The sequence below is a fragment of the Perca fluviatilis genome, chromosome 13 (genome assembly GCF_010015445.1).
Source record: "Perca fluviatilis chromosome 13, GENO_Pfluv_1.0, whole genome shotgun sequence".
Lineage (NCBI taxonomy): Eukaryota > Metazoa > Chordata > Actinopteri > Perciformes > Percidae > Perca > Perca fluviatilis.
The window spans coordinates 16,997,913-17,018,106 of NC_053124.1; the positions used below are offsets into that span (position 1 = coordinate 16,997,913).

General features: G+C 41.5%; 1 protein-coding gene across 1 annotated transcript in view; it reads right to left on the reverse strand.

The window, feature by feature from the left end:
- clasp2 (cytoplasmic linker associated protein 2) overlaps window positions 1-20,194 on the reverse strand; it is a 62,993-nt gene that overhangs the window by 40,357 nt on the left and 2,442 nt on the right. The window contains 6 exon segments of the mRNA XM_039820307.1: window positions 898-968; window positions 7,442-7,539; window positions 8,456-8,531; window positions 10,593-10,684; window positions 11,349-11,452; window positions 15,884-15,962. Coding sequence (XP_039676241.1) covers window positions 898-968; window positions 7,442-7,539; window positions 8,456-8,531; window positions 10,593-10,684; window positions 11,349-11,452; window positions 15,884-15,962 — 520 coding nt within the window.

The window sequence follows — 20,194 nt, forward strand, 5'->3', positions numbered from 1 at the left end:
CAAGAACAAAACCTTGGTCTAAACCCTAGGGAGGTGGGAGTTAAAAGTAACACTCCCTCCATCCCTTTGCTGTCACCAGAGATGGCATCATGGCAACTACAGCACTACACACCCTGAGCTCTTCTCCACATGTCTCCCTATGTCTCTCTCTCTCCCCAAGTAAACACACTGGAACAGCTGACCAGACACCAACCGCTGCTGTCGTTGTTAGACAGATAGAGACTATGACAGGGCAGCCTAAAGGTACTAGCAGGCAATGACAGGCTCTGCTTGACACCAACAACAGACCAAACTGACCACACAGAGAACACATACTCAATCTTTTCTCTCCTGATACCAAGCCGATACCAGTGCTCTCTTTCTTCCCAAATTTAAAATCTGTTTACCTACTGGAACTGAAATTATTTTTGTACAAGGTTAACATTAGGCCAGGGATTGTTGTGGCACTGAAAACGGATTCTGCATATTGGATTGTTACATCCCTATCAAATAATGCATTTGTTGGTAGAAACAGCACAATAGAAGCTAATAGCTTCTCTTGCCAACTACCAAAAGAGACCACTATGTTGATCATTATTCAGTTAACAATTTTCACACAAACAATCAAACCTATGCAAGAAGGTACTGAGGGGTTTCATGGGTGTGTCAGTAAATCCCTAAAGGGCAACTGTACCAACTTTTATATTCTGAAAGGTAAAAACAAAGTGAAACAACGCTGTGGGGTGTCCTCAATACCACTATAACTTTCCATGGTCAAACAACACTGGTTGAGCCTGAGGCTCCCAGAGATCCACAGCCTCACACACACACACACACACATCTTGACAACATGACTAAACTTAGTGGCTCTCAGAGGCCAATGCAACTGTGGCAAAATAAATGAGAGAAGGCACTGACCGTGACTAGGGCTGAGAGCCATGTTGCCTGAATTCAAGGCTTCATCAAAACGAGCGAATAACGTCTGTAACCTGAAAAGAGAGAGAGAGAGAAGAAGAAATGTTACCGCAAAACACAGACACACACCAAAGCTAATGAAATAAGTATAACAGCAGAACAATACGCAATCATCTTCATTGACAGGATCATGACAAGGAAAAAGAGTGCACGTACACACACACATACACACTTTTGACCTAGGGACAAGCAAGGTGCTATGAATCCCAAGTGAAAGTAAAGTATCAACAGCAGCAAACATGTGGACAGCCTGCCCGTCTGTCTGTCTGTCTGTCTGTCTGCCTGCCTGCCTGCCTGCCTGTCAGCGGGTGGGTGTGTCTATTGTGCCAGTCACACTCATGAAGGTGCAGGAACAACACGACTTCTGACATCCTGCCCAGCACCAAACACACAATCCCAAGCCAGATCTGCTCAGTCACATGCTGTACATGTAAGATGTCTGCATGTTAATAACGCAAAAATCTAACCCAATCACAGAAAAGTCCAATAAAAATAACATATTTGCACAAATAATAGCTTTAAACATCTCCTGCACACTAAGCAGTGTCGATAGACTTATTTAATTTTTTTGTTTTTTTACACACGACTGGAATGACAATAACACAACGCAGAAACAATGACCCACATCCAGTAACATGCCCTAATGTCTCCTTGCCAATAGGTTAGCCACTGATGTGAGCACACAAGAATAAGAGTCATACACACCGTCCTCTGTCTGTCTTTTAATGTCTGGGTGCTGGTCCACAACTACAAGACAGCTTAGCAGGTCCTTATAAGTGATGATTAGCGTTGCAATGGGCTCCTCCACCGTTCAGCGTTTTCACATGGTTCCCTTTCTTTCATTAGCATTCTAACTTGCCTATTCGTTTCAGAAATAGCCCAGCCTTTAGTCTTCACTACTCATTTGCCTCAGTATTTCCCAGTGGACTGATTGATAGGTTGCTGCGCAACGTTGCATTAGCTCCCATGCTAGTGACACACTCCGGTCCTTGGCTTCCCTCAGCTCTTTGTATCCAACATGGTGCAGTGGCTCCGAGAAGGAGGGAGGGAGGGAGGGAGGGAGGAAGACAGGAGGATGGAGGGAGGGAGGGTGTGTGTGTGTGTGTGAGAGGAGAGAGAGAGAGAGAGAGAGACAGACAGACAAACAGTAAAAAAATAAAAATAAAGCACCACCTACTGTCACACATACGTACTGTATGCTGATGAGCCCACACACCCACTGAGAAATCTCCCCAGTGGTACAAGGAGTTAAATCTCAGACAGGGTCTTTGCGTGCATGTGTGTGCATGTGTGTTGAGTGAGAGACAAATAGGCTAGTGTGTGACAGGGTGCGAAGAGATTCAGTTACCCTTTACATAACCTCCCTCCCAGACACCAACACATACACACTCGTCAGAGGGGGAGGGGCTGTACAGCTTGCAAGGCTGCTCCTCCCCCCTCTACATCTCTCTTTTCACCCCACTTGCCTATATTCCCTGGCTCCCTTGTATTCCTCTTACCCACCTCCCTCTTTACATCCAGGATCCCCTCTTCACACTGCTGCACCTTTTACACTGAGCTCTCAATCTGTGGTGGACACAGATTGACTGTCTGTATTGAAGAAAGGTCACCTCAACTCCAGATGATTTACACCTTTTAGGTAGCTCATTTCCTTTTCGAACAAGAAATTCAAACAGCATTTGACCAACTAATAGGAGACTGTTGTCACAGGTTAAGCCCATGTTGTTACTCTTAATAGGGAGGGACTCAGGTCTACAACAGTACTTCTATAAAAATCACTGCTAGACCTTAGAAATACCGGTACACACATTTACAGTATGTTAGAGAACGTACGAGAAGTAACGTTTTAGGTAGTTTAGAGTAACGTTAGGCCTGTAACAATAACAATTGTTTAACCGCAATTATTTTTACATGACCCCGGTTATTTAGTATAACCGCAATTAAAGCATTAGAGCATTTTTAATGAGATTGGTCACAATATGGTTTGGATCCATCAAACGCGTTTGCAATACCAGCGTAGCATCACCTACACTACTAGCTAACGTTAGCTTGCCTATGATGCTATGGATTCCTACCAGAGGACACCACGCCGCAGCAAGTCCAGTCGGCTTTCAAACGTTAAAAATCCACCGAAGCACCATTACATGTGTTTAAGTAGTGCGTCTGTGGTGTTTAATCTACCAGGGTGCTTTGTTTAATTAGCTAGTAACGTTACCGTAAATGACGACGCTGTAGCGGAGATGGCCGTCATTCATTAGCATTATGCTAATGCATTTCCACGGGAATTTGTGCTTTCATTTTTTTAATCTGTAGCTACATAACAACTTGTTTGCTAACCTTAGCTAAGGTAAAATGAGTACGACTGTTGATGGAAATTGTTGGTTTTGTTTCGATGTGCCAAATTGTAATTATACAAGTGATTATTTGTCGGACTGTTGAGGTAGCTAAAGCTATGCTAGTGAAAACTGTCACTTGTTGTCATAGCAACTCCAGGGCAGTCTAAGCTAGCTAGCTAGCTAAAGCCAAAGCCGGTATACGGATATATATATTAGAAATTCTTTGCTAAAGCCAGAGAAATGAATCACTCTTTTTTTCAATGCTTTGTTTTTTATTGACAGGAATACATTTAAAAACAAAAACAAATGTATGCTATATAAATGATGAGGAGGCATGGTTTACTTCGTTGGCTGTGAACCTGCGTATCTGGGTCACATAACCGCTATATTATATTATATTATATTATATTATATTAGATAGACAGATAGACAGATAGATAGATAGATAGATATATAGATAGATAGATAGATAGATAGATAGATAGATAGATAGAGAGAGAGAGAGAGAGATCTCCTGGGATTCATTTTAACCTTAATTTGTTTAAAAGAAAAAGTAGCTAGTAAATAAATTCAAAAAATATTACTTTACTAAAAGAGACAATTATATTGTTAATTGAATTGTTTTAGGCCTAGTTTAGAATCATTTCTTAAATTATGTTTAAACTTCAATAACAATTCTGATTGATGAAACTGCCATCTGTGACAGAAACACACACAAAGAAATCCAGGTAGTGTGTCTGACCTGCATTCAATGCAGGACAGGAGGCGCTGGGTCAAAGAGCCAGGTCAGAGGAATCTCACTGACCCATTTGGACTGACTGCCAAGGCAGGTTTAACCGGTGTCACTGTCCATCGGAGAGGGGTTATTAGGTTCACTGTGGAATGAATGATCTCATCTGACACTGACTAACATACAGTAAAGTGCACATATACAGTGTGTAGTGCTGAACACTGACCAGATTAACTGACCTGAATGATGAAATTAAACAATATTCCAATCCTGTTACAAGTCTGGGACCCCTTTAGGGATGAAGCTAATTTGGAGTAACACAATTCCTAATATTCAACTGACAGTTTGTAAACTATATATTTTAACATTTATTACCAGGCTGTACAATTCAGGAGCCTACAGACAGAAAAACCTGCATTTTATTTCTGCAATGTTTGCTTGTAGTGTTTCCTCTATAATTATACAATTGGAACCCCCACCAGGCCAGAAAAATCCTTTTTTAATGCCAAAAATACACCCAATATTAATTCCTGTGTTTTCCCTTTATTTATTCTGCAACGGCGCAGCTCCGTGAACGGCAGTGATGCACCGCTGTGAGTCTATGATTGAGGCAACTGTCTGTGGTTAGTTCACATCTGTAATAACAGCAGGACAATTAAATGTCTGTTATCTAGACTGCTAAAGTCAGTTGAAGAGGTGAAGTGAAGATAATGTTGTCAGTAGCCTACCGGGTACAACCAGGCTCGGTAGTAAACAACATGCTATTAGAATTAGAATTGATGTAATGTAGCCCCGGTGCGTTTTGCTTCTGGTGTTCTTCAACACTGTTTTGGAAGAAGGAAATAATTGGAGTAACCGGCGAATCAGCTTTAAAAGTGACAACTTCTTTTTAAGTAAGTGCTGTGTGGTGGATCTAATTCATGCCGATATGAAGAGTGGTTCATGTGGATTTCAAAAAGTAACTTAAATATCTGGAAAAGTAACTTATAAAGTTGGTGTTGCGGTAGCACGCCCCTGCATAGCAAATTACACTGATCACCCCCTCAATCAACACACATTACTCCCATTTGGCCAGAGATACAGGACTGTAAAATGGAGAAGAGCTTGTTTCAAGCAGGAGATTTGTCCCTTCTGCAATAGCTGAAGAGCTGGGATGATGAAAGCATTCATGGAGATTTTGTGTACTGTCTAGATCTGTATGTGGCTGTGTGTTGCTCTGTGTACTGGCTGTGAAAACAGATATCCTTCTGGGACAATAAATCAAAATCTAATCCATTTTAAAAGCGAGATGTGAGCGGTCCTTAAGAGCTACTAAAGCATTTGTTCCATTAAATCCATCCCAACTCTGCTGCTCAGTTCGGCCCATCTCTGTTGTCCGAACCAACTGTCTGTCTGTCAGCAGCACAGCTGCTGAGGAGCTGAAAGGACAGCGGCTGACCAAAGGTCTTCACCAGGCTGATCGACAGTAGAAATTAAATATAACAATGACAGTTTTATATAGGCTCCACATGAAGACACATGGCATTGTTTTTACTTATTGATGGATTTATTTTATTCTGCCTGGCTATTGTGGGCTATGCCAGAGAGTGGATCTGGCTAACTCACAGTCAGAGGGTAAAGGAGGGTGCAGGGCAGTGCTTAATTTGTAAAGTGGGAGGTCCCAGAGCGCAGAGGGGGGGTGGATCCGGCGACTCAAAACGGGGGTTGGAGGTAATGGAAAAAAAACAAAAAAATTTGCCTACGTAGCTTCTCTGACTTAAAAAACCTAAACAACGCTATGTGTACATCAGGGCAATGTTTATTTTAATTTCAGAACATGCACTGCATGGTTACAATGGACAGCCCAGTCCAGTTGTGTCCATTGTAAGCCAGGGATAACTTTTTTCCTTTCTCTGTAAACTGAGCGACAAATGTAGCTGCTTCGTCGCCATCACAATCTCTCGCAGATTCAAAGTGCCCATCAGCAGTCTCGTTGTCATCTTCATCTTCTTCCCCGTGTGGGTCATTATCATCCCCGCTAACGACAGGTGCATTAGCCTTAGCATTTGCTTGTTTGGGATCCGACTGGCCAGCTTATTTGAAAAAGTTAAGCAACCTTTGTTGTCTTTTTTTCCCCCGAGTGAAACAAGGCTAACAGCAATCTCAATCAGCACAAGCGCATGTGTCACTTGAAGTGCCTCCCCTCCGTCCCTCTCCCCCATCTTGTCTTACCCTGAAAATTCACCTCAAAAACGCATCAAAAATGCAAACACAAGATTTTTGTGGAACTTCAATGTAGAATAAAGACTAACAAGACAGATAACAACATTGAACACTACACAAACAGTAATTTTTTTTTTTCATTTAGGCGATTCATTTTTCATAGTGACACAGGAGGTGCTGGATCCAATAAAAAAATAATAAAATAAAAATAAAAGGTTCCGGATCCAACGTTAGAGGTGCCGGAACATATTCCGGCTCAAATTAAGCCCTGGTGCCGGGGTGACACGCGCATCTCTGTGTGGATTACGATATTTTATAAAACAGAAGTAGGGTTTCTGATTTCATTAATGCTCTTATTCTCGGCCTACACTCCCCTTCTCTCCATTATCTAATGCAAGCTCTACAGAGTTGATATGTGATCTAGTCAGCAAGACTCTGGCCACAGCCCTGCATTCCACCCTGCAACCATGTACTAACACAAATACACTCACACAGGCACACACAACCTCCACCCTATCTTCATATCAGTGCACATCAGTCAAATATTTATAGTGAATACTGTAAAAAAAACACTACATCTATAAAAGAACAAGCAATGATTTCAGACTTAAATCTTTGCATCTGTCAGACCTCCACATATAACAGACACACAACAGTCTGTATAAATCCCACATACACAGACAGCGTGTTTACACTGGAGACAGGCTCAATATGCGCAACACATGACACATGGCCACGGACAGCATTCACAGACGCAAGACTCATACTGAGCAGTCAGCATACAACACTGGCTGCTGCTCAGATCACAAGGGAGAAAGAGTCACTGTGTGCTTAGAATAAACCTCGACCCAGCACATGTAACCAGGACGACCAAAGGACGAAATGAATCTCTACAGATGACATGAACACACACAAACACTTTCTCCAATTTTTCCTCAACTCTGTTTCTCCACCCAATTCCTTTGTACCCCATCTGCCTCCTCCTCCACCAGTCAGTCAGCATTGTGCTCTGGATGAAAGTGCCTCTGTATGTGTGAAGGGCAGAGTGGTGCATGGCGTGGCCTGGGACAGACTGAGTGCCAAGGCCACGGGACCCACAGGCCCTCCACACAAACTCATCCCCTACTGTGCAGAGCAGGCACACACCCCAACATACAAATAAAGATATAACCAGTGCTCACAGAGCTTATCAATAACTGACACACAGAAAATAACTCACCGTGCAGCAGGCAGTCCTCTCTTTGCCAGGTCTGCTCGGACCCTCTCTCCAACGTGACGATAAACATCCACCAATGCTGCTATGGAGGACTCACGTACCTACAGACAGCAGACAACCAATTTAACACACACACAAACACACACACTAAAATGGTGTGTTTGTTACGATTATGGTAAACTTTCTTAATAATTCCATACAGATAATTGATATTGTAATGTTGCACTGTATATTCTATCTTCTCTGAAGCAATAAAAAATACTTGTAAAAAAATAAAATAAATAAATAATTCCATACAGATTACTCCCCACTGTCTGGGGTTACACACACTAAGGATTGCAAACGTAAACACATTAAAAAACAAAGTACTAATCCCCCTAATGGGAGATATCTGATTTGTTAGTTATGTTGTGATTTGGTAGTGGGGTGCTGTTAAAGGGATTTTCTGCAACTGAGGGGTGGGCGGGCCTGTTGAGGATTTTGATTGGTTGGGACAGTACGTGGGTCGATCATTGGGCAGACGATAGGAGCAGATTTGAGCTTTGCGGTGCATCTCCATAGGAGGTTAAAAACAACCTCTCTCTATCCCGCTCTCTCTCACACACACATATTCAGCTAGTGTTGCTGTGTGGGTTAATGGTTGCTTATGATTCAGCAGTGAAGCTGGGTGGTGGGACTCTACAGAGCGCATCTCCTCACTAATAACAGTAATAATCACAGAGATGCCTTACGATGCCTGCCAACACACTCTGGATGCTGAGAGCTAAACCACAAGCTTAGAATAGCTGCAGACTGATACAGGAAAAAACATAGGCCCTCTACCTACTCACTCAAACACACACACACACACACACACACACACACACACACACACACACACACACACACACACACACACACACACACACACACACACACACACACACACACACACACACACACACAGAAATGACAGTATAAACAGATACGTAGGAATGTTGATGATGTATCATATTGCTAAAGCGCAGTGTCACTTACCTGTGGGTTCTGGTCTCCAGTCAGAGAGCAGAGATGAGGAACTAGTTTACTGAGGCTCAATGACTGGGCTCCATACCTGAGAGAGAGAGCCATGAAAAGACAAAGAAAAGGGGTTACCAAAACTGATGAAGATGCTAGTGATTAGTAAATGGCTGGCATTAGGTATACAGAGAATATCTCCAATAATAGAGGAGTAATAATGCAATCAGAATTTTAAAACTAAGATAAACATGGTTACTAGGGTTGGGCATCATTTAGATATTAACGATTCTGATTCCAATTCCGTTTCTTCCTTTCGATTCCGGTTCTTATCGATTCTTGAAACGGGTCACATGCTTATTTCACAAATAAGAGGATTCAAAGGTGGGTTTCAGCCACACTAGAGCACCGCTTACTGTGCTCCATGGCTGCAACACAACAAGCGCCTGGCCGCTACGGAAACCCAAACTTGCGCATGTTAAATTTGGAACCTGTGATCAGATTTGAAACCAAATCCTCCAAACGATTCCAATAAAGAAAGGATTCCGATAGAATCGTAATTTTTGAAACGATTCCAAGTAGGAATCGGTTCTCGATGCCTAACCCTAATGGTTACATCATTTTTCAACATTGTAGAAAAGTGGTCAAGGTGTTAATCAGTTTTAAATCGCCACACGGAAACTTCCGTTGAGTTGTGTACGACGTACAGCAAAAATGTAGATGGCTTCTTCATTTCCTTGTGCTTTACCATTTAAGTGTGTTTCCTAAACTGCACTGCATTGAGCTTTGTCAGTTAATGTAATATCTGGAGCTATATGACCTACACACAGCAATAACAATATAAAACATGGAGAAGAAAAAACAGAAACAGACCATTTCTGTGCCATGTTATATTCAGTCTACTCAGGCTTAATGGATACCTTACTTGTGTAGGCCCAGTAAATACTTTAGCTTTACTATCAGTAGCAGCTTAGAATTAAGCACAACAGTGTCAAAATCTATTAGCAAAAAGATGCTACAATTAGTACTGCCATTCTAACAGCCCAGATTAGCTGTGTGGTAACGTGAAGGAGGACAAATACAGTAACTTACAACCTGCACAGATCTGAACTGCCTTCAAGCTGCTGTCAAAGAAGGTGAGGCTAGAAAGCATCCCTTTAGTCTTAAGTCTATAGGTGTATTTGTTTAATGATCTGAGTAAATATGACAGCTGTGTCGCTACAATCCCTGACTGTGTGGCATTCTACAAGAGGAGAAATCCTCTAATAACTAATTGGAGGAGATGAGAACAAACCCATTAATTTAGGAATAAGCAGAAGACATAAAAATGTGTACAGAATACAATGAAAATGAAGTCAAAAGGCTGTACACAGCCCAAAAAACATACGAGGAAAAAAAAGCAGCTAACCATGTGACATTAATATTGACCATTTGCAAGTCATGATGTATGGAAAGAAATTAATAAATTGTGAGAAAATGTGGTCTAGTTTAACAAATAAGCCAATTTCAATTGGTCTATTTTCATTTAAATGAAAATAGACCAATTGGATCAGAACATAGTAGTGAGATACAGTCAGTCCCATTCAAATTAAATAGTAAAAAGCATGTGCTCCATCAGGCCTGACAGCTGAGCATGAGACCATGTAAGAGTTGAGGCCGGGGTGATTAGAGAACAGATTTTCAAATCTCTTTAAAAGCAACAATTAGCCGACATGTATTCTTTAAGGTTAACGCCACATGACAAAAGTGGTGGTGCCATTCGCAGCACGTGTGTCAGCTCCACAGAGTCACACAAACAGTTAAGAAGATTAACCCTGGACACAGAGTGTTTCTTGAACAAACAAAATGGGGCATGCTAACGGAGATAGTAATAAAAACACATAGGAATAAATTGACCCCTCTGTGTGTGAGAACATCAATAACTGAAGAAGAAAAAAAAAATATATATATATATATATATATATATAAATCAATGAGTTTGTTTAAAGTAAGTACAATTAGATATACTGTATGTTTATGTTTTATGTAAGGACTAATGTATGACCTGCCCATAAGATGAGATAAAATATGCATACATTTAATAGCTTTACAATTTACAATGTATTCTTTCACATTTCACCCTGAAAGTGATACAGATGAAGAGGGGGAAGCTACTTACGTGCTGAGCGTGGCACTGAGACAGAGGCAAATTCCTTCTCGACTGCGGAAGTTCTTGTGTTTAAAACCAGGAAGTAGCTTTTCCCAAACATACTGGACGAAGGAGAGACAGAAAATGGGAGTGCGAGAGAAAGACAGTGTAAGCAGGAATGAGAAAAGGAAGGTTCTGCCAAACAGCTCATCAGGGGTTTGAGCAGATTACAGAGTGCAGAGAAGGTTACAATCTGTGGAGATGCGCATGTGTGCTGTGTGTAGATAACACAAAGCAGAGTGGAGATGTAGCCTGTGTAATTCCTTTAATTCCCAGGTGAGGGAGCCCAAATGACAAAGTGTACCTCTCAGCTGTAGTGAATCTCTATTAATGTGGAGGTGGCCGTAATTTGTCTTCTGTCTCTGTCTTGATCGTGCATTCTTTCGAATAACTACAATTGATCTAAAAGGTTCCTGCCTACTTTTAACATAATACCAGACACACAATACAACACCGTTTTTCACACTGCAACCTTTCATATCATCTACAGTCAGTGCCTGAACTTGAAACACAACAGCCCTGAAACCATTTTAGGGATCAAGATCTTTGTGTGACGAAAAGTTATTATTCTGATAATCTGTCATGTTACATGTGGTGTTGGAAATCAATCACTCAAAAAATGTATTTGTCTGATATCCTGGTGTCAATCACTATTTATATGACGTTTATAACAAGAGGCTTTGTCTGATCCTGAGGCTGACATTTTTGTGTGTGTGTGTTTCTCACCATGGGCGAGGCAGTCTGCTCCATACAGCGAAGGATGACAGCTTGGCTGTTCTCCCTGACCTGGTCCTTCCCATCACCCAGCCTGTCCACCAAAGCTGGCAAAACTACAAACAGAAAAAGAGATGGATAAATGGAGAGAGAGAGAGAGAGAGAGACAGAGAGGGTGGGGTAATGATGAGAGTCGATGTATGAAAACTGAAGTTGAGGCCACACATGACAGAGCCTCTACTGGATTAGAAAACCATGACAAACCATGACAATGAAGACTGCCCCCAAGTGGTATGCTTTTAAAACACATAAATATACAAAGTTGTGTGTATCATTCGTTACAGTCTGTGGTATGGATGGAAGAGTTAAGGTAAAAAATCTGAACCATTAGGTCAGGTAGTCACGGTTCAGGGCATGTGTGTATTGTTCAGTTCATTTTAGCCTCACAGATTTCCGTCAAAAAGGCCGGTTCAGGAAAAGAAAAAACTTCAATTAAAGATATTGGGGTGGGGGGGGGGGTGGGCCCTTGCACCTTAGTGAAACCGCAGATGGCACGGATGAGGGGCTGAGTGCAGCCGTCAGTCAGTCTCTGTCTGCTGTATGAGAGAATTACGGTTTTAGGGTTACCTGAAAACGATGGGAAAAAGTGGTGGATATAGCAGCGACTGTGTGCAAGCACTGTGCAACACGTGTTGCTTATGCTAGCAGCAATAATTCCAATATGAGGGCGCATTTACGAAGACATCATGCTAGAGCTTGGCAATATATCGATATCGTGATATGATATAAATATGCAGATTTAGACAGGACAATCCAATCCGTAACTAAAGCACTGGGAGGGTTCATAGCGTAAGATATACAGTTGTGGAGGATGCAGGGTTTTACCATATAATTAAAGTAACGTTACTTGAGCCGCTATAATATCCGCCGACATTTCAGCAGCACAGTAAATCCTGAACGGTATTGGTCTTGCAGAGGAACATAAAAATAGAACGAACAGAGCAGTGCTGTTTTCAAACAGTTTACATTGTGTGTTTGGGTTATGTTGCACTTGATGAGTTTTATTGTTTTTTTTATAACACAGTGGCACTTCTCCTTGATAAGAATCCAGCCATATTCCTTTCATTGTATTTAAAAAACTCCCCTTTAATTTCAAGGGAAAAAACTATTTTTTCCCATTAAGAACTGACATGTTATAGACTAATGTTGATTAAAAAAAAAAAAAAAAAAAGTCTAGTGCCGGCTGAGCTTATGCTTCACTTTATTGATGGCCTTAGTCAATAATGTGGCCATTTTTATAAAAAAATAACAATAAAAATGCATGTTGAAGTAGGCAAAAAAAACAAACATACTGAAACAAAATAAAAACCATGGCCCCAAAACCGTGATATGAATTGAGAATTTTGTGAACCGTTCCAACACTAGTCTGTGTGTGTGACAGAGAAAGACATTATAATGTTAAAGCTTAAGCAATGCCACCATTGACACCAAGGCTCCGATAAGACAAGGGGAAGAAAACAGGAAATGAGAAATGGACCGTGACTAAAATAACGTCAAGATCATCAAATGCTCTTGTGTCAGTTCCACTTTATCGAACACAACTGCTCCAGTAGCGCGGCCTATGTAATACAGTGATCCACACTGTACAGAATTAGGAGTAAGAGCCTTTAAATGCTGGCATTCACTCAACTACACAAATGTTTCAGATGGTTACTGTAATCCTCTATGAAATGTGGAACAGAGTGAACAGGAGGGCCCTCAGCTTGTGGTGTATTTCAGCTTTAAAATCAGATGAACAGCTACCTGACAGATTTTTATCTTTAGACCATTTGTGGTTGACAATATGAATAAATAATCTTAAGTGAAGAGATCATTTAAAAAGGAGATTCTGGGGATGTTAAATATTTTTCTTGTTATCAACACATCCCATGAAAAGACCCAAAATCAACAATGATTTGTTCCTATAAAGATTATTCTGAATATGCAAAGCCTGATACATCTTATTTCTCTGTGCGATAGACTTCCACGTAGCCTGACAAGCCAGACCCACATCAAGATGTTGGGTCTGGGAACTCACCATTGGCAGGGCTCAAGCCGAGGGGCGGGATAAACGGTTGTCTTTCAAATCCCTCTGCACTCATAGCCAACCAGAGCAACGCTAGTTGATAGATTAAACTTTTGCCGTATCCGGTCGGCAAAACTCCGAACACATCTTCCTTTTTTAAGTATGACTTCAGTGCTTAACTCCAAGTCTTCCAGAGTTGCGGCCAAAGCCGATTCAAAAGGCCGCTGTTCGCCAGCAGCAGCAGCCATCTTCTTTGTTTTCAAGTAGCAGGGAATTCACGCAGAACCGTCGCAACTATGCCGTCATTATGTTAAGCCCGCCCACCAACTCTATACACGATTTGATTGGCCTGACCAGAATTTGGTTTTTCCAGCTCGCAAGCCAACAGAGAGTTGCTAGACTGACCCTGGCTGCAAATAACATTTGCTGCTGCTAGGGCACGTCTAGATTTCTAGGCTAATTAAAATGCATCAATTAGCCACAACGTTGCACTGGCTGACATGTTTCTTGATTATGATTTTTGAGTCGATTCCATATACACAGTCCTGCTTTCATAAATGCTCACTAACGTGCCAAAACTTTGCAGCTGAAAATCCTGTTCAAACAGACAAAATGCCAAATCTGGTGAATCTCTCTGTCTGACCATCAAATGGAAAACTTTAAACTTTCTGAGTTACAAGAAACTCACAATCTCCCGTTAACATTCACTCAGTGAGATAAAAAACAAATACCCACAGGATGACATGAGCCTACATTCATAAAAACACTCCTACCCACATTCCTAGTCTGAAACTTCAGCATGGGGAGTGATGTCATCTGTCCATTTCCCGTGCTGTGTGTGTGCATTATGTTACCAAAACAGCTGGTTGCCTTGGCAACAAGGACAATACTCTCAAACAGAAGAAATGACAGGGGGACATTGTTACACACACACACACACACACACACACACACACACACACACACACACACACACACACACACACACACACACACACACACACACACACACACACACACACACACACACACACACACACACACACACACACACACACACACACACACACACACACAAATTGGCAAATTGACTCATTTTGTTTTTTAACAGGACGAACAAACTGGCACACAGCTGCTGGGCCAATCATGCCATTTTATTTTATCTGTCACATTTCAACAAGAAGGTCAAAGTACAGCCTTGTGTGACCTGTAAAGTTTCACTTCCATTCTCACTTCACATCTGGGAGTTACTTTGCAAGATGGCCAAAAGTGCAGTGTCAAAGCGCACACACAAACATACATACAGTATAATGGCAGCTGCCCTGAGTCAGTCCTGTAGATCAATACTATCACTCAGTCTCAATAATCTCATCTTCCTCCCCTCTGAGTGAGTGAGTGAGTGAGTGCAGGGGGAAGCAGAGAGAATACAGGGAAGGAGAGATGGAAGTCCGATGGAGAAAGGGGAGATTCCAGAGCCAGCAGTGGCTCAGAGAGGTTTTTACCATCAATCTGCAACACACACTTCCATTACACACACGTACACATAGAGCCAGACTAAGGCACCGTCCTAGACAGTGAGCGAGATTTTTCTGTGTGTGTGATGGCAGACTTTGTGACAGGTCCAGTCATCCCAGAGCTGCACTGCAGGACTGAGTGTGTTTGTTGGTGACAAGAGCCAGTCTGGTTAACAAAGACAGCTGGTGACACCTTCAGCGGGCACACACAAGGGCTGGCGCTGACATCACACACACATACACACTCACAGAGCATGACATCTGATACAAGATTCAGTGCATGAGGTCATATGAATGTGAGGTGTGGTTTTGGGGTGTAATAGGCCGAGCTACAGCATGGCAGACAAATGAGAGCCTAAATGATATATTCTAGAAAGAGGGTGGTGCCAGGCTTTAGAGTAGTGCTCCCAGTCTGTCTCTGAGGAACCACAAAGTGGAAGTGAGTGACTAAATAGAAGGACAAAATGCTGAAGAGTCTATACAACAATACAGAAACCATTACACTTTATTCACAGAAGAGTGTTGTTGAGTACAATTAGGGAAATAGTAGTGATTACTGCCATTTATTAGCACTTGCTGCTTAAGACAATGGAAGGATGAATTTAGCAGCATTTACCTACATTCTTATAATCTCTTTTGTAAGGAATGACAAACTAAAGTATAACAGTAAGCGTGTGTTGGCTATATAATGTCTGATAACGGGTTTATAAAGGTACAGGTTTGTTATCCATTTCATGGACAAGGAATTTTCCACAAAACATAAAAAGTATGTGTGCACCGTAAAGTTGTTTTTACTTCAGCATTTCAGAAGCAAGAAAAAAAAAAAAAGAAAAGACAAATCCCTTTAAAAGTTATTTGTGTGCAAGCTTGGTTAAAGAACAAATACAAACATTTCATCAACAAGTTTAACTGTAAAGAGAGCATAACCTAAAAGGAAATTTAAGGTGGGTATAGGTTAGATATCTCACCTGTGGCCAGGTATGTTTTGAACCGCTCTCCCAGGCGGTCCACAAACGCACCACAAATGTCTATCCCCAACAATGCCACCTACAAAACACAGAGCAAGACAGAGGCAAAGGTTATAGAGGTTATACACATAATATACCTGGCTTCAGGTATACGATATTCCACAGCAGTTTCCCGTACTTTTCATGTCACAAATTGAGTACATTTCGAAGAGGGTCACTGTCTGCTTACACATCAACCACAGTGGCAGCAGTGATAGGAAGACAGGATTAAATCAGGTTCTCATTGGAGAAGTTTAGACTAAATCTGATCTTGGCATCCTAAATGGATAAAAAAGTGCCGAATCAAACTTCTTTTGAAGTTTGCTGACTCAGCAAAAAGAGGAGACTGTGAAGGGTAATTTATTTATGTTCAAGGAATCAAAGTCAGTCAGCCAACAGCTTTTTAAACCGGTAATCGGTACTACCGAGGACCGATTCACGTTAAATCAAGCGCGAGCATCTCTGTCCTCTCTGCATGTTTCACAGTGAGCGGGGCTTAGCTCTCACACACACGCAGAGGTGCGGTGCAGACGGAGCGAGACTACGTCGCCGCTTGTATTGAGTTGTGTACTTACATTACCCCAAATGTTTCCAACTATGTTAAAACCCAGAGATATCTGTAATTTTATTATGTTACATTTGGTCGCCTGTCAATGGCGTCATATCTCCTTAGCAAATGCGTCAGCGAGGTGGTTGTCTGCCAGAAGTGGCCATAAATTGACTTTTTATCCAGTTCTAAGCCTTTTAAAAAAAACTTTTTTTTTTTAAATTTATTTTAAAAACACTTTTTAGATCTTAGTCGTTTTCTTCTATTTATTTTAACCGGATAAAGGATTTTAATCATCCGACGTCTTGATCTTAAGTTATCAAAGAAACATGCTGAGCAAATTTAAACGGCAGCTCAGCTCACAGCCCCTCTGCCAACGAGCTGAACAGCATCGGAAAAAACACAGATTTTTAAGATGAGACTGCTTTTTTACCAATTTTAATCAACTGGCCCATTTGTTTTGGAGAGGAGGATACCTCTGCGGATAATTCTGGTAAAAACCTCCTGAACGATGAACACTGAAGGAATCCTAACTGGGAGAGGCTGACTGCAATGACAGCAATGTTGGTAAAGACAACAACTCCCCTGATCCCACGCCACTTCACAACGTCACAAAACTGCCCCTTTTGCTATTGCTTTAGCAAAACATGTATGACATGCAGAATTATGTATTTTACATTTAAGTTGAGGGGACAACATGTTAAGATGTATGCGATGTATTCACAATGTCATGAGGTTTGTTAAAGTGACCCTTAACAGCCCCCTAACTCATCTCTCTTGTCTATCACCACTGTGATTGGGCTCAGTCATAAAAGAAAAACTGGCATGTTATATGACTCGTAGGGGGAAGGTAGACTGGATTTTTGTTGAGTGGTAGATTTGAGTTTTCCACTGTGTTTCTGATTAGGATCACATCCCACACTGCGCTGTGCTCCTGGAATGCTTGTTTTGGCAGTGCTGCGGTAAAACTGAGCAGCCCAAAAAGAAAATCCATTAAAGCATTATTCTCCAGACTCCTCTGCCTTGAGTAGGGAGTCAGCCTGCAGTTGTTTCCCTATTTTAGTCAAAAGGAAGAGCAGAGCCAGGTAACGACACAAACAAAAAGGGGGAGGATGGGGGCAATGAGGAAAAATACAGGGACGATGGCCAAGCTATACCACAGAAGAAAATAAAAAAATCACCTGGAGAGGAAATATGAGCTCTAGGTCACTATGATTACTCCCTCATACTGACCTAATTTAGGAGGGAAGGAGGGAGGGAGGAAAAACAGCAGGAGAAAGAAGAAACAGTACAGGAAGGAAGCAGCCCTTAGGCCTCCACTCCTCCTCCACCCAGCACCCCAAACAAGCTCAGCGCCCACAACCATATGGCACCTTCACTTGAAGAGAGACAGAGAGAAAGAGACAGAGGACGAGAGATGGAAAAGGCCGAGCTTGTTATCTACCTCGGACAGGAGAAAAAATGTTCTCCTGCAGTGAAGTAACTGACTAAGGGTGAGGACGGACAGAGGGAGGAAAGAAGGAGAAAAAAGAAAGACCAAATTGGCACTTAGGTATCACCCCAAAATTCTAAAAACATTGGGCATGTGGACAAAGCGGTGTCTAAGGCTACATCCACACTACTACATTTGCATTTTTAAACAGCTTTTTGAAACAAAAATGTTCTCCATCCACACAAGCCTTTAGGCTCCATATCATAAATGTTCTCCGTCCATATTAACCCGCTGATATTGCATATCACATGACTATTCATTCACATACACTGGGCATGCGAGTGCCAATGTAAACAGGAAGCAGAATGTCTAATGTTACTCTGTGGTTGATAATCATGGATGTATAAGTTGAATATACTTTGGAGAAAGAACAACAATGGCAAAAAGTAAGACCAGGGATTTATTTGCTTGGACCAACGATGAGGTGGGACTGTTACTGAAAGGTATGTAAGATGACCTAACTGATAAGACGGACTGATGTGCGTTGACGTTTCAAAGGTCATCATTTCTGCGCTTCCAGACTACAACGCAACACCGGAGTTTTCAAGCTTAAATTGTGTCAGCAGCGTTTCAAAATGTCTCCGTTTTAGGGGCTCGGAAACGCTGGAGTACTGTGGACGCGAGGCATAAATGTAGCAAAGATATGCGTTTTTAAATAAAAACGTAGGAGTGTGAATGTAGCTTAAAAGGACACCCCTGAATCTGGAGACTGCAAGTTTCAAAACATCAGTGCAACTGAGGTATGCTGACGAAAAAAAAACTGTAAATATGTAGCCAAGTATGAATGGTTCTTTGTGAAAACTCAGTTGGTCTAGCCTGCTTATTCGCATACCATGTAGAGGGTTTACTCTGGATTCTAGAGGGGGTTTAAGTGATTTAAGGGTCCAAGGCTCACACAGCAACATTTGGATAAAATGTGCAAAGATGCTGAAACAATTAGACCATTAATCCATTGATAACCAAGAAATTTGTCGACACCGCTTTAAGTAATTTATCAAGCACAAAGGCCAAACATTTGATGGTTCCAGCTTCTCAAATGTGTGGATTTGTTGCCATGGCTTACTGAGAGTGAATGGAGGCCTATGTAAGTTCAAATCCCTGCTAAAGCCGTGCAACTAAATATACACTCACTTTCATCTGTGTGGTCACTGTGCAATCGGTAGGCATGAGGCACATTGCTGTTAAACAGAACTTTGTGGTACAAAGCAATGGCAAAAACGTACCTTTGTTTGTTTTTTGTGTAGTAAACAGAATCATAACAGGATTTTCTCCTAGCCCACAGTTCCACTAAGGGTAGTACGTGACTACTGAGGATAAAGGAAAAAGAATGGGAAAGACAACATATACCTTCATTTTTATGCATTTGAGCTCTGAGATTTTACCAAACTGCAATAAGCAGCTGCAGTTCTTCTCCCAACCACTTTTGAAAAAATTTATAAAAGCTGCAATCAATTATTTTCACTTATAAAGCACCTGCAGGAAGGGTTTAGGAACATCAGACTAACACAAAAATAGTTTAACAATAACCTATTAACGCAGCAGTGGATATATTTAACCGGTAAATGCTGAATGTACGGAGTGTTTGCGTATTATATCCTAAAGCCTGCATTGTGATACATACTTTATCAAGGTTTGAGCGTAAAAATAATTAAGCATATTTGACACTTGAGCTTAATTCAAACAAAATCACAAAGATCAGTGTCTGTTCAGGGCAGTCTATTAGCAGTATCAACCCTCGATCAGTACAGTCAGTGTCTGGCTCTGCTGCCCATAAATGCAGCATACAATATGAATGCCCTCTGTTTACATTTCTCACACATAAGCGCAGGGGCTTCTATAATAATGTTGTTGACTCATTGTCAAAACAAAAAGATAAGGACACACAAGTGAAATAGAGTGATGAAGAGGGCCAAGGGGAGAGGCGAAAAGCAATATTTTTACCCATTTCTAAAAGAGGAACTTTGGTGTAACAGTCTCCTTCTCCGAACATGTAATGTATTTATGAGTCCTGACTTGTGTTTTCTGGTCACCAAACCTAGGGCTGGGCGATTCCCGTAACACAGTTCGGCCGCTGGTTTATTCACATATAGAAACCATATATACAAGATGAACATTTTTATATATATCTTCATATTCTCCAGCTCTAACCTACCCTTACCCCATTTATTTACTCCAGTTCTGGATTCCCCCTCTAACTCCTTCATTATCCACTGCTTTTCAACTTTGCATCATC